General features: G+C 37.1%; 1 protein-coding gene across 3 annotated transcripts in view; it reads right to left on the bottom strand.

Moving 5' to 3' along the window:
• LOC125814209 (protein SABRE) overlaps positions 1–23,719 on the bottom strand; it is a 56,716-nt gene that overhangs the window by 19,127 nt on the left and 13,870 nt on the right. Inside the window, exons 3-9 of one of the 3 annotated variants that reach the window (XM_049493667.1) lie at positions 20,035–20,295; positions 18,823–19,082; positions 15,920–16,136; positions 11,555–11,725; positions 11,357–11,434; positions 9,953–10,204; positions 3,361–5,451 (exon numbers count right to left, since the gene is read on the bottom strand). In XM_049493667.1, the coding sequence (XP_049349624.1) occupies positions 3,361–5,451; positions 9,953–10,204; positions 11,357–11,434; positions 11,555–11,725; positions 15,920–16,136; positions 18,823–19,082; positions 20,035–20,295 (3,330 nt within the window). Of the gene's footprint in view, positions 1–3,360; positions 5,452–9,952; positions 10,222–11,356; positions 11,435–11,554; positions 11,726–15,919; positions 16,137–18,822; positions 19,083–20,034; positions 20,296–23,719 lie in introns of those variants that run through there. The other 2 variants (XM_049493668.1, XM_049493669.1) reach the window with 2 other exon arrangements.

Below are 23,719 nucleotides of genomic sequence, written 5' to 3'. Positions count from 1 at the left end.
AAGAGTGTGTAAGAATTCCCCATTGGTTAACTACAGATTATAACCTCCGTATATGGTCTTGGACAATTCTCACCACTTGAGCTAACATATTAGAGTTGAATTAAACTCAAAGTCCATTTCATTGACAAATTCATTTATTAATCATGACAAAAGAAAATCTTACAATCATATAAGAATGGGGGTATCATCATACTAAGGACGAAAAAAAGAAGGGAAATGGTGGAGGTTTAAACAGGAGTTTACTCCATTGCATCACAGTTCAGGGGCATATGTATGAAGACTGTTCAGGGGAATGCATGGGCAAGTCAGTGAGCAATCTCAAAGGAAGTTTGGTAAGAACTACCAACGTTTTTATCAAGTCACAGAGTATCTTGGGTGATAGGGGAGATTCTAACCCATCTTAGAAAGTTCAACTTTTTCTTATAACTGAGATTTCCCCTGGACTAGTAGGGGCACAGTTCGAAACTCGATGGATAATACTCCTCTTCTACCATTCCCCACTTATATACCAGGCATATATCTAAAACAAGCTCCGAGTCTATGATGTGTGTCTAACCCACATATCACATGTTGTACTCTTTCCACAGTTTCCACTAGACTAAATCCCCAGCTTCAGGAAGTTTAACTTGTTGATCAAACCTTAGATACTAATTCATCTAAGAGCAGCTATAGAATTAAAAGAGGCATCAACATGCTTTCCCAAAGAAAAAAAATGCCAACAGGACAAACACATGCTACATCAAACTTCTCCATTCAAATTCTATTATCAACATTGTGAAGGGCAAGGTAGTAGTAACTACACGTCATGTTTGCCTAGTTGAGCTATGGTTCATGGCAAACAACTATGATTCGCAATCTGTTGACGATTCAAGTGATATAGTTTCAATTGAAGCCACTAATTTGAACAAAGGTAATTCACAGTAATCTAATCTCCAATTGAATTCTCTGGATGTTAAACTATACAATTTATTTTGCTCCAGCAAAACCTGTTGCAGAGTTCAAACCATAGTCAAGGCTTTTGACACAAATAGGGATCATTTGGTAGAGTGTATAAAAATAGAGTGTATTAGTAATGCTTGCATTAAAAATACTTGTGTTAGTTATGCTTGCATTAGTAATACATAGATTATTTTTATCCATTGTTTGGTTTGGTGTACTAAAAAAAGCATGTATTGCATAAAAATATTTATTTACAAAGATACCCTCCACAATTATGGTAGAAAAAATGTAAAAAGAGTTTTGAGGGGTAATTGGGTCTTTAACCATGCTAATGCGTGAGTTAAATTCCCTTGCATTAGTTATACATAGCATAAAAAAGTATACCAAACAAGGTATTACTAATATACAAAGTTGATGCATGCATTATTTTTGTTAATACATTCTACCAAACGACCCCATATATTAATAATGACTGGTGAATTATTTAGGACAAACAGAGTCCTAAGATTTTCAGTTTCTTGTGCCATGACCTAATACCATGTGGAATGGGAAGAAAAGATTGAGAAATGATGGTAAAGCTTGATTATCCCCCTAAGTTTGGATGGAAATAATTTATACTTATGGCATATATAACAATTAGTGAACTGATATTTGACAAGATTACACATCTAATCTACGCATAAGTATAGCAATCAAATCAAACAAATCAAACCAAAGAAAATCAACCTAAATCAATACAAATCACGTAATAACCTCAACAGTCTGAAACATGTTAGAGATATCTGATAAGAAATGGACTTTGGGTCTAACTCAACCTCAAACTCTAGCTCACGAGGGAATAACAACCCATTTTCTCCACCAATATCGGACACTTAACAGTTAACACTCCCTCGCACGTCCAAGACTACATATCTGGGGTTGGATAAAATAATACAATGGCCCAACATTGACTACACCAAAAGCAGGAGTCTGACTCAAATATCATGAAAAAATGGACTCTGAAACTAACTCAACCCCAAAAGGTAACTAATGACTGTCTAAGACCGTATAATGAGACAACGGTCATTTTCTCCACCAATATAAGGCACTTATAAATATCATCACTAATAGTGATGATATTGAAGTTCTTGCTGCAGCATATCAGTGGAGTCGAGCAACAGATATGAAGATAGAAGCACAATGAACACAAAATAACTCAGTTTGAGTAGATGAGAAATATTTGTCATTGAAAAAAAATATTACATAATATTTGGTATCAATGCAGATTTAGCTACATATAGGGCACAATGGAAGAAAAAGGTTAATATAGGAGATAGCTTCTAGTTGAGGATAGATTTTAGACTTGTTAGAGAACTTCTAATATTATTATTGTCATTACTATTATTATTATATTATTGTTATTATATATATTTCACTTATTTATCACTTTAATTTTATTTAGTATGATGATGATAATGAAATGAGCTTAAATGAAGGTTCAATTCATATAGTCAAACACGACTGTTTGGAACTAAGGCATAGTTGTTGTTGTTCTTGTTGTTGTATAAAAATATAACATAAAGTGGCATTAATATGACTGCATCCATATTCAGAGAAGTACAGGTAAGACCACAAGATCAGTTTTATTTCAGATAGCGTGTTTTCACAGTATTAATATTGAAAAAGGCAACTGATTAGTGATTCGCATGAATTATCTGGAAAACTTAATGCATCTATCAGAATAATCATTGCAAGGCAGTCCTTACTATAGCCTTCAAAAGAAAGTAATAACACTAAATTTTACTAAGTCACGCCAATATGGTGTTGAATATACAAAAGAAAATATTACCAGTATGTACAGACTTCCCATAATTCTGAAAGATCAAATATGAAAAAAGACCAAGGGGAAAATCAACACAAGCCCTACAATAAGTAACTAGCTTTAAAGTTTGACTAAAAGAAAGGAACTGTTTGAATTGATCCACATTTTAGCAATGGTAACAGATATGCATGGGTCTTGTTAAAACATATTAGATAGTGTTAAAATACAAGAAAATTACAGATATGCTTCAGAATTCCCAAAAGTCTGAAAGTAAATATGCAAGGAAGCAAAGAAAATCTACACAATCCCAAAATATGTAAACTACATTTTAAGGCTTGGATAAAATATAAATTAAAACAGAACCGCTTTTAGCAACGGTAATAGATTGATTTTTTTTTAAGGAGCAATGGTAATAGATTCAATAGTTTTGTTAGAACATATTGGATGGTTTGCCTTTTTTTTTGTGATGAGCGCCAATTTGGTTGTCACGTCCTTCAGAGAGAAATGATTTGTATAGGTTACACAAAAATGCAATTAGTTCTTGTGAACATATTTTCATAAAAACACTTTTTTGACAGTTTGACGAAGGGAAAAAACAAGGAAAAGAACAATGATCAAACCTGCTGAGCCAGTATAACACGTCCTTCACACCTTCCTGAAGTTGCAGCAAGAAGTGGATATGTGTAATTTCTTATCCGAACAACAAGGGAACCCGTATGCAAATTGATATTACTACCATATAATCGTGAAAATGGGACGCTATGTGCACGACATACTGGATCAAGCTTTTGCAGAATCTCTATCATCCCAGAATCACCTCCTTCAATTCTTGTCAAACTTACATCCAACTCTGTAGCAGAAACTGAAAAGAGAGAACTCCTGGCAGTGCTAGGCTTGAAACCCCCTTGAAACCCTTCACTACAAGCCCCTGATCCTTGTGATTGCACAAGAGTTTGGCATGCCTGGTAATACGACCTGAATGACTGTTTATAGATCTCCTCTTGCAGTTTCTGAACGGCTGAAGTGTCCTCCACATCAATCTCCTCTCCATTGAAATGGACTTTACCATCTTCAAAAGAATCCTTTCTTTCTGCAACACCATGAGATTTTCCACCTTTTGAAATAAGCTTATCAATAAAGTTTAATCTGACAGCTACTTCACAAGCCTCCTTCTTCAACAGCTGATAATGTTCGTCAAGCCATCCCTGTATAGGTTGTTCTTCAATATCAGCAGTGAGTTTCTTTATGCAAAATCTAACTCGTCCAATTTTCGATGAACTGGTCTCTTTAGCTTTTGATTTCTCTTCATTATTGGGAAACAAAAGTTTAGTTTTTGCAGCAGTAACAAGCTTTAAAGCTCGAAGCATTTCCTCAACAGAATCATCGATGGCCCGCAATTCCAACCTGTATGGCATGCATATGTGGACATCAAGGGCTTGAATAACCCAATCCCATGGTGTGCCTATCTCGTGTTTTGAAGTTGGTGCACTTCTAGAAGCATTTGGAATGCGAGAGACTTGCATTCTGCTACTTTTAAATATTCTTGCATTATTCAAGTTGAGCATTAACCCTTCAAGAAGCACACCGATCCGAGCATTTTCAGAAAAGATCGACTGCACCTGGACAGTCATCTCAACACCATCTCCAACTTCTGCAGATATATTAAGCATTTCCACATCAATAGCAAAGATGGATTCTCTTTTCTTGTGTTTCTCCAGTGGTACTGACTCCATTGAAGTCTCAATTACCTGCCCATTTACTTTAAAGTCGCCTTTAGCAAGTTCCTGAAGCTTCTGATTGTGCAGAAGTAACTTTAAGTGCAGCCCAAGTTCAACCAAAGCTATATGCACATCAGGCTCCCACCTGACTGATATATCAGTAGCACTAAAGAGTGAGCACACTGCAATCTCTTTAAGACCGCCAGATCGCCTCACAAACTTTGCATTCTGCATGTCAAGCAATGTAACTCTTGCTCCAGGGAGGTTACCGTCTTCCAAATGTTCTTGATAGATTGATCTCGCTCTTTCAAGCTCCATTTGTGTGGATTGTTTCTCCTTGTTCATGGACATATTTAGGTGGAAAATATCAAGGGACAGAGAATACTTCAGTTTTTTAAGTTCAACTGGAGTTGTAGGTGTAATAGTTGCAGTGCGGGGTGTACCATCAGCTGAAACACTAACTACAATTCGACCTCCCTGAGATCCATAATTGGCACGTTTGGGATCAGGAACAACAGAATTTTCCAAACCCACTTCTCCACAAACATTTAAAGAGCATTTTTCTAGATTGAATTTGATGAGTTGAATCCCTTTCCCTGATGGCCTGGACGATTTTGTCACCCGGTTGTCTGGTTTCTTACCAGAACCAGAAAGACTTTTCAGTAAGCGCTTGAAAGACAAAGCGGTAGACATAAGAGACCCAATGCGCCTGAAGGTTAAGTGAACACCCATCCCGGTAACATCAACAGAGAGAACTGTTTTATACTTGAGACCATCTTCAGGTGAATCCATATCTTTCTTTCCCCAGTCAACACTGACTTTTGCTATATAAATAAGTGAACCCATGTTTGTTTCAACCCCAAAGAGACTCTCCTTTAAGCATTCTCGATACTCATCTGACATGTTCAGATTAAATTCACCAACCTCCATGTGCACCACTGTGCCTGTACTTGATATATTATTGGCAAAGACATGTGATGACTGTGAACAGCCCTGCAAAGTAAAAAGGAACATGACACCACCATTTAAGACAAAAGGTTGAAGTAATTACAGACACAAGCTGAACAGTTGACTATCTGTGCTTATTCTGATGACTAACGTTTAGTAATTCGCAGCAAAACAGATATTCATTGTCAAAAGGGAAGAATGAAATTTAAGAGTAGCATTCCCTCAATTACATAGAAAGGGCCCAAAAAAAATCAACTCAAGCAAAGTTCATTAGCTCCCTTGTTAAGTTGAGAAGACACAAGTTGTTGGAAACAGTTCAAAGACAATTAGTTTTACACAATGGTGAAGTCAAAAACACGAACTTACCCCACACCTATCAGAGGCAATATACTGTTTCAGATATCCTACACTCCTCTCAAGCCAACTATCCAAATAGCCAGATTAAAAAGCACATGAAAAGATTTTTATTTCTTTAGTTAAACTCGGATCACTTTATGTTTTCTGGGCTAAGACACAAAAGACGACAGCTTTAGACAATAGAGAAACAAACATAAAAACTCAGCCCACACAACAACAGCATATCCAGTGAAATCCCACAAGTGAGGTCTGGGGAGGTTAGAATGTACGCAAACCCTTACCACTGCATTGTAGAGATAGAGAGGTTATTTCCGAAAGACCCTCGGCTCAAGTGCAGCAAATCCAGGTACAAAGAAGAAGGAGACAATGAAGAACATACTAGGATAGATTATTGAAAACAATACTAAACAAAGATAAAGTACCAAAACAAGAGCTACAATACTACAACTAGTACATTGGCAAAAACCAACCATCCTAAGCAAGTCAAAGCTACACTACCTACTGACCTTCTACCCTCATACGTGTCCTCCACACCTTTCTATCTAAGGTCATGTCCTCGGTAACCTGAAGTTCCATCATATCATGTCTTATCACCTCTCTCCAATATTTCTTCGGCCTACATTTGCCTCTCCATGTACCCTCTATAACCAATTTCTCGCACCTCCTCACTGGTGCGTCTACCCATCTCCTTTTCGCATGTCCAAACCATCTCCATCTCGCTTCCCTAAATATGTCCACCACAAAGGCCACTATCACCTCCATTTGAATATCCTCATTTCTAATCTTATCCTTCCTAGTGACCACACACCCACCTCAACATCCTTATCTCTACAACAAGCGTCTCCTGGATATGGGAGTTTTTGACTAGTCAGCACTCCGCCTCATATAGCAATGTCGGTCTAACCACCGCTCTATAGAACTTACCTTTGAGTTTCAATGGTATCGTTTTTATCACACAAGACACCCGACGCAAGCCACCACTTCATCCACACCGCACCAATACGATGTGCGATATCATCCTCAATATCCCCACTCCCCTGGATTATAGACCCAAAATACTTGAATTTGCCTTTCTTGGGATACTTTATGTGTCAAGCCTCACTTTCACGCCTACCTCATGTATCGCATCACTGAATTTGCACTCCACATACTTTGTCTTGGTCCTGCTCAACCTGAGCCCTTTAGTCTCCAAAGTTTGTCTCCACACCTCTAACTTAGCATTAACTCCACTGTGCATCTCATCAATCAGGACTATGTCATCTGCAAATAACATACACCAAGGCACCTCATCTTGAATTTCTCGCGTCAATTCATTCATCACCAAGCCAAATAGAAATGGACTAAGAGTTTATCCCTGACGTAACCCCATCTCCATAGGAAAGTGCTCTAAATCTCCTCCTACCATTCTTACCCATGTTTCATCTCTTTCGTACATGTCCTTTATTGCCCTAATATAAACCACTAATACACCTCTTGCCTCAAGGCATCACCACAAGACTTACATTGGGACTTTATCGTAGGGCTTCTCAAGGTCAATGAACACCATATGCAAGTCCCTCTTCCTTTCCCGATATTTCTCCATCAGTCTCCTCACGAGATGAATGGCTTTTATGGTTGATCACCCTAGTATGAATCCAAACTGATTCTAAAAAATAGACACACCCCTCTTCACCCTCACCTCCACCACTCTCTCCCACATTTTCATAATGTGTTGATGAATGGCTTTTATGGTTGATCGCCCTAGCATGAATCCAAACTGATTCTAAAAAATAGACACACCCCTTTTCACCCTCACCTCCACCACTCTCTCCCACATTTTCATAGTGTGTCTTAACAACTTAGGAACCAGTTGTTGCAATTTTGGATATCACCATTGTTCTTGTACAACGAAACCATTGTACTCCACCTTTATTCCTTCAACATCTTAAAAATGACATTGAACAAGCTAGTCAACCACTCCAAACCTGCTTTATCTGTGCTCTTCCTAAACTCCACTTGGATCTCAACTGGTCCCGGCGCTTTTCCCCTACTCATCTTACCGATAGCACACTTCACCTCCTCAACCTTAATACGCCTACAATACCCCAAATCATGGGGTCTCTAAGAGGGCTCCAACTTACATAGCACAATGTGTTTGTCCCCTTTTTCGTTCAATAGTTTGTGAAAGTACGCTTGCCATCTATGCTTAATGAGGGTCTCCTCATTAGCACCTTGCCTTCTTCATCTTTGATGCATATCACTTAATCCAAGTCTCAGGCCTTCCTCTCTCTCACCTTTGCTAGCTTGTACAGCTTCTTATCTCCGCTCTTGTCCCTTAGTTCAATATACGGTCTTTCAAAAGTTGTCTTAGCTATTGTAACTACTAACTTAGCCTCTATCTTTGACGCCTTATAACTTTCCCTATTCATCCGCTTCTCCTCTTCGTCTGTGCAGTCCACCCACTTTGCATGCATAACCTTCTTTGCTTCCACTTTGCCTTGAACTTCCCCATTCCACCACCAATCCCCTCAGCGTCCATCAAAGTTAATTTTTGGCACTCCCAACACCTCTCTAACCATTTTTGAATGCAATTAGATGTCTTATCCCACATGTTTTCCTCATCCCCACTACTCCTCCAAGCCCCATCATCCAACTTCTCCCCAATTACATAGGAGAGGGCAGGTGTCAAAACACCCCATTTAGTCCTATGTCAAACATATAAACTCTTTTTCCTCTTCCTTCGCTTACTCTCTGTAAAGATATGACACTTGGGCCTAACTCAACCCCAAAAGTTAGCTCATGAGGGGAGGTTTGTCCAAGTCCATAAAAGGAGACCAAATGTCCATCCCTCTATCGATGTGGGACATCTTAACACTACCCCGCATGCCCAGACCTCAACTAGAGCATGAACACTTCTAAATAGGGGTCATCATCGGTAAACAACAAATTGGGATGGGCCTGGCACTGATACCATGTAAAGCTATGACACCTGGGACTAACTCTACCCCAAAAGCTAGCTCATGAGGGGAGGTTTGTCCAAGTTCATATAAGGAGACCAAATTCTCATCCCTCTACCGATGTGGGACATCTTAACACTCTCTCAGTCCATCACCAAAAGCTTATGTTGAGTAGTAAGATTCTCACTCTGGACAATCTTACAATCCTAACAAAGGCCTCAATCACCTTTCCTCAACTCAGCCCACACATTCGGCATAATGTACTACTCAGATCTAAGTTGCTTGAACTCGGGTGGGGGTATCTGATACGGGTGCGAATCTAGAGGTCAGATCCCTTATGATCTAATTTTTAAGATTCGGGGATATGGATCCATGTATGGATACGGGTGCGGGGATTTGCCTTAAAATAATTAAAATATCTAAAAGTAGAGTTATAAAAACCTAAATTATGAGATCTTATGTGGAGAGCTTGAGGAGAATCCTGGATTAGAGGAAAAGGAGTGACAGAAATTTCTACATAAAAGGTATTCCAATTTCTTCAACAGAAATCATTAAAACTATCCAGACTTTCCCCATCGATTTTGGTCAAAGTACCAAAATCGGTTGACCAAATCGAACACGGATCCCACACCCATGTTGTGTCGACACAGGTGCAGCACCAAAAGTGAAGAGTCCGAGCAACTTAGACCCTTTCAGGCTAAAGGAAATAAGTATAAGCATAGATGACATGCAGAAAAGTTAAATCAGAACTCACAAAACTTCGTTGTTCTCATGTGCACACAAGATGATTTTAAAAAAGATAAGAGAAGTAATCGGGAAGAGTGTTATCCAAGACGCGTTTAAGCCCTGAAGCAAGGCTCAAAACGTGTTGAGCGCTTCGCCTCGCTTTATGTGCGCTTCAGTGTCGTCATCAAGGTTCTAAGGCAAAAGGTTCCTTGTCAAATGAGCCTCTTATGAAGAAGTGAAACTAAATAATTGATATTTCACCTTATCATAAAAAAAATTCAACCTCTTTGTTCATATATTTGTCATTCGTGTTTATTATTATTAGTCTTGGACTAAACATACATATTTGTATTCTTTTCTTCCTTTGCATCTTTTTTCATTAAAGTCTACGCATTATTTGCGCTTAAAGCCCCCACAGACCTTAGAGCTTTTTTGCGCTTTTCGGCTTTGATAACACTGGTCGGGAACCAAAAACCAATACATTTAACAAGGGTAAAAGATGTGGATATGACGTAAAAGGTTCTTACATGATAGAGTGGAGAGCCATTCAAATCATAGAGCACTACAGTCATTTCTGGGGCTGAAATAGTGGAGGTCCACATGAATGCTTTATGATCAGATGAGTGAGATCTTTCAGAAGTAGTACTCTTTCCTCGAAGAACCATTTTCTTTTTTCTCAAAGCATGAAGGCGCATCCACGGATGTAATCTAGTCATCACCATGTTGCACTGAGTACCCCCAAGCTTGACATCAACTTCTGATCTGATGGGTGAAGCAGGCTGTAAAGTAAAGCATCCTAAACAATTAAATAAATAAAGGAAAAAGTAAACATAAGCCTTGAAAAAATAAAATTAACGCCATCGGGAAAGCATCAAAGATGATACAGCATCAAATGAGAACATGCTATGTATAGAACCAGTTCAAATAGCAGTCTGCAAACCAAATAGATCTAGTCACGTGTAAATAGATACAAGGCTAAAATATATTGGAGTCCTTTAGGACTCGAGGTTTAGGAGGAACTTTCAACAGTGGGAGGTGGCAGAATCCTGAAGCCTGACTGAATTAATTCACAAACAAGGCAGGTATGATGCATGGAGGAAAGCAAGGAATAACGGTGTGTTGTCTGTTAATAAAGACTGACTGAATTAATTCACAAACAACCCGGGGAACAGAGAAAGGCAAGGAATAATAATGTGTTGTTTATTAATAATGTCTGACTGAATTGCGGTTAGAATTATCACTAGAGTAAAATGCTGGACATCAAGACACTAACCCTTACATGTAATTTAAGGCATTGAGCAAGTAATAAAGACAAGAAAAGGCATATACAGTAACCAGACCCCAACCCCAGGTATCATTTACTCCCTCTGTCAAAATTTATGTGACTTACTTTCCTTTTTAGTCAGTCCCAAAAAGACTGACACATTTCTATATTAAGTAACAATTTAACCATAAAATATCTATTTTACCCTTAATGAAATGATTTACAACTACACAAATTTCTATCATTCATTTTGAACCACAAGTTTTAAAAGTCTTCCTTTGTTTCTTAAACTCCATGCCAAGTCAAACTACCTCACATAAAATGGGACGGAAGGAGTACTATGTTTTGCGCATGAGGGGAGGAGGGATGGGTGTAATTCTCAAATAATGCTAAGTGTAGGATAAGGCCCATACAACGGCCAAGACCCCAATCCTAGGTATCATCCAACAAGTTTGAGGGATGGGGGTTAATTATCCAATCATGGCTATTGTAGTATCTAAAATCCAAAAATCTTGGTTCAGATAACTAGAGTCTGTCCAAGTTTGCCTTCTAAAACAATTAAACGAAGCAACTGTAGCGCTTTGTATTTTGTTCTGCCCAGCAGTTACCAGAAAATAGCACAAGAGAGAATAGAAAATGATGTTATCAAAGTAAAATTGTCACACACCTGAAGTGGAAAATATACAGAAGAGACAACATCAAGTTTTAATATCTCCACAACTGATATGTCACCATCTTTCAGTAGCTGCAGTATAAAAAGTCACTTTCATTTCTTTAGAAAAGATACCATATTAGTAAGAATAGGAGAAACATCATATAAATTTTGGCATAAAAAGTTGGGAACAACTGATGACTACAAACATACATGAATTTCACTGAACTCCATCTGAACATCAACTCGCGTACTTTCTCCAACATCTTCAAAGGATCGAGATTTTGTGCCTTTCAGTTGGATGCCCATAATGTTATTCTCAACCATAAGACCCACTTCACGGTGCACAAACTTCATATCCAGTTTGGGTAACACGAAGCTAAGCTATCAAACAAATACAATAATTATGTCAATCAAACTATATGTAACTTCCTAACATTCTTATAAAAAAAATATCCAACTTCCCAACACTATGCTATGCAGTAAGGGGGTCGTTTGGAAGTTGGATAGAGTTATGCAGGCATTAGTAATGTGGGTATTAGTTATACAAGTATTAGTTATGCAGGGTTTAGTTATACATGTATTAGTTATGTAGGGTTTAGGTATACATGTATTAGTTATGTAGGTATTAGTTATGCAGGGTTTAGTTATGTAGAGATCACAATATATTAGTGAGTAAATTTTTATTTCTTAATTTCAAAAGTTATTAGTGAGCTAATAATTATTATAACCATTAAAATAACCAATCTTATAAATAACACATTAAAATTAAATAAATACCAATAGCTAAAAATAACAAAGTAAATAACAAATAACTAAAAGTAATTAAGTAATTTGTACTCAATATGATTAAGTAATTAAGTAGTACGTAATTTAAATTAAACTAAACAATAGATAACTAAGAAAAAACTAAAACTTGTATTTTTAAGCAAAAAATTAAAACTTGTATTTTTAACTAAAAAGAAAACAATTAACAAGAATTTAAGCAATTATCAAGACAAAAAACTCAAAAGAAAAAAAAATGGTAATGCTTATTTTAATATCTATTGATTATTTGATTTGCTGTAAATTAATATATATTTAAGAGTAAATTAATAGGGGTGAATGTGTAATTTGTCATTTTAATACATGTATAACTAATACCCACCGAGCTTATTCCACCTTCTATCCCACATAAATTATACATACATTCCCTCATAAGTTATACAAGTATTAATTATGTAGGATTACAAACAACACAACCAAACACCATATAAAAATAATACATGATTAACTTTTATACAACATTTGAAAATCTGTCAACCAAACATTGTATAAAATTAATACATGAATAACCAAGTTATCCATGTATTAGCTTTGGCCTTATCCAGCTACCAAACGACCCCTAAGCGCAAACAAAACTAGAGAACAACTTAAAGGAATAAGTTATAAATAGAGGTGACAAATTTGATCCATAGATGTGTAACCTCCCAAAATTTAACGATGGGTCGATAACATTTTCTTGCCGGGTAAAATTGGGTTGTAACTCAAGCTGACCCACCTTTTAAACGGGTCAACTTGGGCTGCTGAACTGGTCAGCTACGCAACACATGAAGTAGCATACATTGTGTAGCACAACCCTGAGTTTCATTAACGAGAAACATGGAGTTGGTTTGCCTGGCGTGATAGAGCTGATACTGTAAACCTTCTTTTTCTTGTTTGTTTACCACTCTCTAGCACTTGGACACTAGGTAATTAACAAATTTATGCATTATTATTTTTTGGGAAAATAGGTCGAAAATCTATTCGAACTTTGACCGAAATTGTTGTTACAATACCGAACTTTGGAAAGGACCTTTTACCCCCCTGCACTATCTAATAGTGTACTTTAAAGGTATATATGTGTCCATGTGGACATCATAAATATTGCATCATTATAAATAGTAATGTGTCCACGTGGGCACATATATACCTTTAAAATACACTATATTAAATAGTGCAGGGGTAAAAGGTCCTCCATAAAATTTGGTATCGTAACAACAATTTTGGCCAAAGTTGGAGTATTTTTCAGACCTTTTTCCTTTTTTTGAAGAAGAAGAAGAAGAAGAAGAATTCAAATTTATCTATTCTGTTTATCAATCTTAAATTATTATTATTGTTATCAATTTTATTATGTTTGTTTTGTTCACCAAAATGGTGAGACTACTTGCTTCCAGTACAATAACTAATTATACACACACACATATCAACTACTAGATGGGCAAATATTTATAAGTGGATAGAATTTTTTGAGAACAAAAAAGAAATCCATTCATTTATAAATATTTGAACATTTATACAATAAGTGGATAGAATTTGAACCCAAAACTTTTAATAGCTTAACTTTTTTAATAAGGTTGATATCTTAGTTGATAGTTAAAGTAGAGAGGAACAACTTGTAAAAAAATGGAAGCAGGAAAGTAGTGTATTGTTATAAGCAAAAAGGTAGGTTGAACCAAAACAAGTCATCATATGATCAATTTGATAAACTGTTGTTGACAAAGACAGGCACCAAACAAGAAATAAGTCCGACAACAAAAAGAAGAAGAAGAAAGAAAGAAATTGACGCTGGAAACAGCAAACCGAATTAATTTCAAAAAAGAACAGGCAGTGGGCTATGTTATGGATACTGCAATGTAAACCATGGCATGTTATTGATTTTAACTTGGGTGGGTTGGATTATGGCCCGCAATTCAACCCATCTGATCAGAGCCCTTTGGACCCAAACGAATTCTGGATGGGTGGGTCATGACACGTCCATTGATGTAACCTATTTTGATCCGTCAAAATTTCATGCAACCCACCATTTGACGTCCCTAGTTATTATAAAAATAGAAACTTTGATTTGTGTCAAACGTCAAACGAAACAACTAGAACCAATAAGCTATGGCTTTGCAAAGACAAAATCACCATGGATCTGTGTCATTCAATCTTCCATCAGTTCTAATCCCACGCCTCCTTTTCTAAGCCTTTCTATCTATACTTCCCATCCCAGGAAATGGAGGAGCAAGTAATGGAACAATTGAGCTTTTTTATACAAGGTAACATTGAAACAATTGAGCTTATTGTTGAGCTAGTTATTCAGAGCTTACTATCCATGTTGAGCCCCCTAACATTCCAGGAAACAATTGTAACTCTCATTGATTGACAAGAGAGAGATTTTTTTCTATGTCTTGGTTCCGCATCTTTAAACATCATGTCAATATCAAATTTTAGTTCTCTGGGCAAGTGTTTAATCCAACTAGCTCCACGTTGTTATAGTCATTGCTCGATATTCTGCTTCTACACTAGATCGTTCAACCACACTTTGTTGCTTACTCTTCTAAGACACTAAATTACCTCCTACTAAAACACAATATCCAGATCTAGAATATCTATTAATAGGTGATCCTACCCAATTAGCGTCTATATATCCAACAATCTTCTCATGGCCTCGATCCTCAAAAAATAGTCCTTCATAAACTGACTTACAATACTCACAGCCAGAGGAAAAGAAATGACAGGTCTAGTACAGATGATTCAACTTACCAACCAGTCATCCTATATTTTCCAGGATCCATAGGAGTGTCAATACCCATCATTCTTGTCTCCTCAAGAATGTTTAAGGCATACTTTTGTTATGAAATAACAATACCTTATCTGAACTAAGCAACCTCAATACCTAAAAAATATTTCATCTGTGGAGGTCTTTAGTCTGGCAATGTTGAAAGATATGTTTTAATTTAGTACTACAATCTTGATCACTAGCAGTGATAATGGTAACGCCAACATAAACCACCAAAAAATACACATATTTGGAGCAAAATGTCGGAAAAACACAGAGTGATCAACTTCACTACGAGCAATGCCGAACTCCTGAATTATTGTGTTGAACTTCCCAAACCAGGCTCGAGTAGGCTGTTTCAGACCATAGAGTGACCGGCGCAATCAACATACAAGGCTATTAGACTACAATCCTTTTATAGACCAAATTCTATTTATAGACACTACATTACTATTCTTTTCCACGAAGGACACTATATACAATCCTATTCCTATTCTAACAACTCTCTTTTTTGGAAATCATTTGACATTGAAGTTCATTCCTATTTCCTCCAAAGCAAGTAATAAGCTCAAGGAACTAATTTAAATTATCTATTATATAACTCAAAGACATGGAATGAAGATGGTTTGAGAAACTTAAATTTATTAAAAGGAAATAACGATTTATGCATTACATATTAGAGCCGGCTACAAAGGCCATTTCCTCCCTACTTCATTATGAACTGTATTATTCCTGAAAAGGGGGAACCATTTCTATAATCTAAGACCCTCCTTCCATTCATATCATTGTACTTCCAACTTCTTTCTCCTTAATCATTCTAGAGAAAAGCTTAAACCGCAATTTTTTCAAACCTATACACTATAAAAACTAAACACTTAATAATAGACAAGTCAAATGTGACTTTGACAAGCACAAAGCTACAAAGGACAAAATATCCTTATTTTTTATATGTTAGCTATAAACAAAAAAGTATTGTCAATCTTGCTGCAGAGAGTGAGGATAGAGAAATAACTGACCTTTTCAGGGAACATTGATGCATATTTCATAATAGCCGAATTAGCTGGGGGTTTCACTGGCTTTTCAGCAGTACCAGATTCATTGACTTCCTTCAAAGCTACATCTGTAGAAGAAAAGGCATCTTCACCTTTCCTTTTAAGTAACAGCACCTCATTCAAATTAATGGAGACATCACCAGTGCCAATCTCCACATTCCTAACAACCACTCCTGCTTCCCTAAAACGAAAAGGAATAGAACACAGCAGAGTAGTAACAACGCACAGTTAAGCTCAGATAAAATCTCAAATATGCTTCTTTCATTATTTTGATAAGGTAATTAATGTTATTAACAATTGGGGAAACCCAGTATACAATCCGTATACCAAAGCTTCTTTCATTTAAGCATCTACAATTGCAAAGAGCTCGTTCTTTGTACCATTACTGGGAGAAGTAAGCAAGCTACAATTCTAGTTTACAGGAGAATAGATCTGCAACAGGCACATATCAGATGTACAAAGCACAAGCATAGTACAAAAACAGGCCCTATCAGATAAAACTTTCCGGCTCATCTAAAGAGTAAAAATTGAGGTATATGTTCAATGGATTTAAAATTGTCCAACAAAGCTTCAAAAAAAATGTGGTTGTTATAACCATCACCTGCTCTTCATCCAGCAAAGATAAAAAAAAATGCACATTCCATTGACACAGGAGGACTTGCACCAAAAGAACCAAGCTGGATGACTAAGTCACATTCATGTGCAATGTTCAATTGAAACTGTTGTTCATGCGTCAGCGGCTCTAGCCCAAATATTGACATCGTCATGTCATGCTTCTTAACTAACATGATAAATTTATCATTATCCAACTCCTAGAATTTAAGGAGTTTTTATTTATTTCCCAGCAAGTAATTTCTTGATTGAGAAGACTAAATTTTAGTGGCTAAGAATGGGATTTTAGAGTCTCCTTTTCCTAAATAAATCTATCAGATCCATCTTTGTAGCTATAAATATCTACTGATCATCAATGAAAATTTGCCTCTAACAGCGGAACCAAAAGAATCCCCAGGCCTCACTTGTGGGATTTACTGGGTATGTTGTTAGTTTTTTCCCAAAGAACTTTCAGGATCGCTTAAGTCAAGAAACTTTTAAGGTTCTCTCATTATTTCCCTGTAGAGACTAAGCTTTGACATGATCAATGAAAAATTATTTCCTAACTCACACTATCTATTAAGCTTCAGATAGTCTTTCATTCTTTATCTCAATGTAGTTGAATACGGTCAACAAGCTGGAAACTCAGTACTTTGTACTCCAATGTACGTTGTGAGTACAACTACAGCTCTTTTTACAAATAAGGAATTTGGCGAAATTCTTTCTTAAGATTGACCAAAGATGATGTATTTCACATGAGGGTGGAAAAGATTTTGAGATGTTTTTGTCATTCATTCACATTATAATGAGAATTAAGACTCATCTTGCATACATTAAGGCAGCTATAAATGAAAACTGTGAGAAACATAGGAAAAGAATATTCTTGAATTGTTGTTGTGTCTACCTTATTACATTGAGACCCTATTTATAGATACTACAATACAATCCTTCACCAAGTAGGATACTATTTACTATTCCTATTTCTATTTCTATTTCTTTCTCTTTTTTTGAAATAGGTAACTTTGTATTATATCACAAAACAGTACATGGGTTGTACTCAAACCATTATATACAGATGTCTCCTTTTCCACTTGTACTGAAACCATTCTATTTCTATTCCTATTCCTATTCTAAATAGGATTGTATAAACCCATTCCTATTCTAATAGGATTGTATAAACCTATTCTTATTCTAATAGGATTGTATAAACCAATTCATGTTCTAACAAAAACCATTTCCCCTCTTACGAAATTTTAGTCATATTAAAATGCTTAATAGAATTTCCCTTTAAATTTTTGGGAGCTGTGGAAACTTTATAAAGGGGGATCATACTTGTTTATATATTATTAGCTATAGATTAGTGCATGTGAAAAAGAGAATAATAATAATAATAATAATAATAACAATAATAATAATAATAATAATATACTAATGTTACCAGTGTCCAAAAAAAAATTAAAAAATAATATACTAATAAATATGCAAGCATTGTCATAAGCTCATAACCACACTTTTACTAGCAGTATATGGGATAGAGTGATTGTTTAGGCATTCCTCTCTATTTTTATGAAGTAAGGTGTTTCATAAGAAGAGCATCAAGAAGATGCAAATTACAAAAGCTGACTACAAAAAATGGTTATTTAGGAATTCCTAAAGGCTAAAGTTTAAGAGGCTGATATTTTGTGTTAAATGACTGCTGATGATTTGAGGGAATATATTACACACACACACACATATAGCTCAATACTGGTCTTTGCACAAAAGCTTCTTCTTTCTTTTTGTACTATATTTACTTCAGTAATCTTGATCAAGGTAATGAAAACAAAATTAATACTACTTCCATTACAAAATTAGATACATGAGTAGGAACAGATTCTGTAAAAGCGCATAACCAAACTGACAGATGAATGTTCAGAGGTGCATATATTATTAAGAATTTAAAGTTGAGTTATGGTGAAAAAAGAACATGTAGATGTAGAGGTGTTCCATCTGATCATTTGACAGTGTAACAATGCAGATGTTTTAGAACATCAACTACTAATGAGATTCATGCTGCTAATGTTTGGGTGTGGAATATGTACATCCGTTTCAAAAGCTCGAATCAAGGGATGAAATTCGGCCAGCAAATACATACCAACAGAAACACCATATATATAGACTTCAGGAGAAGTCGAATTAAAAAACTAGAGAGGTCCCATGAATTGTCAATTACCAAAGAAGTTGATTCAATTACATAAAATAACTGAAACAAATGGAACAGTTGAAAGAGGGTATACCTATCATGGCCGAACTCACACATGAGAGAAAATTCTTCACAACTGAAAGGAGCAGAAATCCTTTCAGTCATGGTTAATATTCTATCATTGGAGGGAAAAGATCCACCATGCATTGATGACTGATCATAACTGACTCGTGATTCACCAAAGTGAACAAAGATAGGAGCAAGCAGCAACTTGACAAACAATTCTGGCTTGGATCCACCATCTTTAGATAAATCAAGTGTCAACTCTTTGACCTCAACAGTAGCTTTTGGTGTCTAAACAGTTCATACAAATAATCAGCATGTATGCGAAAACCATGAGAGATGACTAAATAAATTAAACAAACGCACCAGAAAGCAATTAGCAATGTAACATAATGTCCACTAAAGAACAACTTCATCTAGCTATCATTACAGTGAGATACTACACAAAGACATCAAGTAAGCAGGACACTAATTCCTCCATCAAATTCATGACACCTAACTTGAAAAAGCATTCATTCAGTCAATGTGAAATGATTTTCAAGCACCTAACGCAATAAGCATGTAAATACCATTTTCGCCTGCATCACCAGTCAGAAGAATCTCCCAAAATATCCAGTTATTGATCCCTCATAATGTTCAATGCCCAAAAGTCAAAACACTATTAAGGAAAGTGTAAAATGTCTCCTTGCATTTTTATCCATATGAAATTCTTTAAGAGAGAGAGGAATAATAAACAAGAACACACTAAAATCTAAAAATCTGAATCTTACAGCTATTTAGATCTTGTCTGTAAGTTCTAGATTACATTATTAGCATTAGTGTGCAGTAGATCACTAGTTTGGCCTCTTTTGTCGTTATCAATTAACATGGATATGCATATGTTACCACAAGTCAATGCACACTTTGACGGAAATCTTACAACATCACTGCAATTCTGACATGTATGAGTTAAAACTTAAAGGAACTTAGACAGCCGCCAACCACAAGCAAAAGCAATACAATTCTCCATGATTCATCACATGAACTTGCATGCAAATAAAAATTATCTCCACGAATCAAAGATGATTTAAAGATACACTTGTAAGCAAAATCTTTAGCATCCAAACAGTCATAAAATGTACTAAAGGGAAGAGCTGCCAACAATAGCTAACAGTCTTTCTGGATACATGAGTAAAGTGAATGCGAGGAAATTCAACCAATAATGACCACCCATAAGACCAAGTTTAATGAGAACAATGGTTACCTTCACAACCAACTCAGTCACTGAAACCGAAAAAAATCTGGCCATATTCGCCACAACCATCCACTTCCCTCTACCTGACTTGCGAGATTTACGAGATTTTGCCTTTTTTGAGATTTTACTGGAAGCCCTCATTACTACTTCTAAATCACATATTAACACCTGTAGTTTCGGATCCCTGGATATAAAACCAACCCCAAGCTTGACCAAGGATTGCCGAATACTGAGTCTAATTTCGCCAATGGATACACTTTCAACTGCACCCTGTAAATTATTTTTCAAAGTGATATGAGATCAAATATAAATACAACTGATGAACACAAAGAGAAAATCTTGCATTTAATCGTTGCCTTATAAGTCAGTAGTCAAAAGTGGAACTTGAATCTAAGATAAACTGACAGCATCTTATTCACACCCTTCAGCAAATTCCCTAAATGAGGGACCTCCCAAGTCATTGTGCACTCCTGTGCTTGGTGTAATTACAGTGGCAGCTTCCTTTTGACAAGATACAAAAGAAGAGAAACAAAAAAAGTGATCCACATGCAGGAAAATTTCTATGCTGGAACTCGAAGACATCAATCTAAGATGACAAAACAAATCTTTGAAATTTCAGAACGCCAAATTTTCTAAAAGAAAAATGCTTGCCGACATTTTTTGCAGAATCTCTCCTAACAGAGACTCCTTTTCAATCCATTTCACATTACGGAACCAGATGAGATGTGATATCACCCCAAGATATGGGCAATATACTCAGAAATTGGCCCCCCAGACATCTGACCAAATTGGATCCAAGTTGTCACTGCTCTTTTTGCTTTACCATCTAAGTCTTCTGGTTCCTCTACATTCCCTTACATACACTTCAAGAATGAAAAATTATATTTTATGTAGCTCGTGAAACAAAGAAGGAATCCTTGGTGTAAGATTGAACATATCTCATGGATGCCTACTAGTATTCTCTTAATCAGATCACATTTGTATAACTGTCTTCTAAAGCAACTGTGTCGGATTGTACCACATCTTTAAACACTGTAAAGCTGGCCATATATGTCGGTCTTTTGAATTTTAAAATTGCTCCCAGGCACGTTTCCCTAGGTAAAAGCTTAGGGACCCTTCTGGCCCTGAGCTACACCACCTCCGGTGAACTTCCTTCACCGGAGACCTAATCCTTTCTTTTCCCTTTTTAAAACGACACACATCTTCTTTCTTTTAGATGGCTGATAGGATCTATTTCCGACTTGGGGGAAAGTCTTATGATTTGACAAAGTCACATCTCCCTTCAGGAACCTGGTTTGAATGGGTGGAGGATGCAAGATTATATATGCGCAGGATGAAGCTTAGCAGAGCTGCTCTTTTTTGGCTGTGTGAAAGATTTCAGGAGGCTTCAGATATCAAAGGAAAATCCTTTAAAGCTTGGAAATGCAGAGATAGGACTACACATATTTATTGCAATCTAAAGTTCAATACGTTTGGGAGGTTTCTGTCTGTTATTACAGTTAATGGAAAGGAGAGATCTGTGATTATTCTTCCGGAGAACGCATTTAATGAAGGGTGGACCAATGTATTGCAAAAAATTGAGCCTTTCATTAATGATACCAAACAGGTACAGAAATTGAATGGTAATACAGGGGGAACAAGTACAAAAGGGGACAAAGGAAAGGGGAGTTACAAGGATGCAATCCTTAGGAATAGATGGTCGGCAAACTATTCATTACAGTCTTTGGAGAAGAACAACAACGAGGATGATACAGATCCGCTGAGAAGAAGTCTGGTGGGATGCTTTCCTGGCTGTGACGAGATCCCAACTCGCAATGACCTTCGAAAATGGGTTCATCAGAATTGGCAGGGCATTTTCAACATCCAAATTTTCGATTTGAATGGGATCCAGTTTCTGTTCGAATTTCAATCAAGATGAGATGCTGAAAATGTCCTAGCAGGAAGATGGATGAGAAGAAATAATCACTGCATGGAGTTAGAATGGTGGTCCCCTACGACAGGGGCCATTCCGATGCAAAAGAAATTTGATTGGTTTTGGATTCGCATCTTAGGGCTCCCTCTTCAACTATGGTCGGATGAAGTAATGAAAGACATAGGAGACCAGTGTGGCGGGTGGCTGGAGACAGAAGAGGAAACCCAACTTCGAAACCACTTGAGATGGGCTCGGATTAGAGTCAGAGGACCTATGGAAGAGATACCGACAACAGTTGAGGTCGACGACGGCGAGTTCACGTTCACCTTGCCAGTATGGTGTGAAGCTCCGGCGAGGTTCAGGCCCAGCAGTGATAAAGTCCTCGAACACCGAGAAGCAAGGAAACAACCCCTTCGAGGTGAATCAAGCTTGATGGGGACCTCTCAGACCAATTACCCATTGGATAATGGAAAGTACAATGCGGACAAAGGCTTGCAGGAGACTTTTATTTCAAAAAGAAAAGAGGACCACGCGGTTTTGACTGAAGGGCACGTGGTTGCCCTAATTCAAAAGATGGGGCCTGATTTAATTAAAGAGCAGTTGGGCCTGTTAGGCCTTTTGGGCCATTTAAAAAATAATAAAGAGTCAGGAATGAAGGAAGTCCAATGTCTCCACACTTCAAAAACTCCTGAAGCAGAGCCTTTCATCGATGATATTCTCGGGCAAGAGGCTACGCCTTCACCGAGACCATGTCTCTCTGAGGAAGAACTTGGCATGCTGGAAAGCCTCTCTCCTGGACCCCTAGAATGTGCTAAAGAGAGAGGGGATGGTTCAATGGAGGGGGAGAACAGACCTGTGGCTATTATTGAGGAATATGGGGGAGGGGAAAGTCTTAATTATTCTGATAGGGAAGCGGGACCTCGAGGTGATGAAGGAGTTGGGCAATTGACGAACTTCGAAGAACCACTGCCTCTCCAAATCAATGATTCCCTCTCGGAGCAAGAAATTGAAGATAAAGCTTCTCTTTGGGTCCAGTCAAATGTCCTAAAGCTCAGCCAATTGTTTGGGGCTGCCTTTGAAGGCTGCGATAAGGTGGCCTTTGATCTTTTTTTAAGAATTGATCAAAAAAGGGGTGAATTAACACAAAAGGCAGCATCTATTGCATCCACCAGTGGTAAGAAACTCACTCCAAAAGAGATTAAGAACCTGGAATTCCATGTTAAATTTAAAGAAGGTGAGCCAAGGAGTAGAGAGAGGACAACATCAGCCAGTTATCAATGAAGCTGAAAATTTTCAGCTGGAATGTGAGGGGGGTAAATTGTGAATATAAGAGGAGGTTAGTGAGGAGAATAATACAACAATGGGGGGCAGATATATATGTGTTAGTAGAGACGAAACTGACAGAAAAGGAAACTCATGTTTTTAGGCAGTTGTGGCAGAACAGGTGGATGGGGGAGTGTCATCTGAATGCAACGGGTAGAAGTGGGGGGATAGTTGTAATGTGGGACAAGAGATATTGGAGAGGGGAAGTCGTGTCAACTACCAACCAGAGTCTAACAATAAAATTTGATGGCATCAACCAAGTTCTTACTTGGTTCCTTAGTGCAGTGTATGCTTCCTGTGATACTGTGTCTAGAAGAGAGTTGTGGCAAGAGTTGAGCATCATCAAGGAGGTATGCAGTGGCCCGTGGATATCTTGTGGTGACTTTAATGTCACAAGGTACCCAAATGAAAGATCAGAAGGACACAGAATAACAGGGGACATGCAGGAGTTCACGGAAT

Source organism: Solanum verrucosum, unplaced genomic scaffold (assembly GCF_900185275.1).
Source record: "Solanum verrucosum unplaced genomic scaffold, falcon-dt-bn FXZP01000230.1, whole genome shotgun sequence".
NCBI classification, from domain to species: Eukaryota; Viridiplantae; Streptophyta; class Magnoliopsida; order Solanales; family Solanaceae; genus Solanum; species Solanum verrucosum.
Note: the sequence above shows the minus strand (reverse complement) of the source record. Positions and strands in the feature narration are given on the sequence as shown.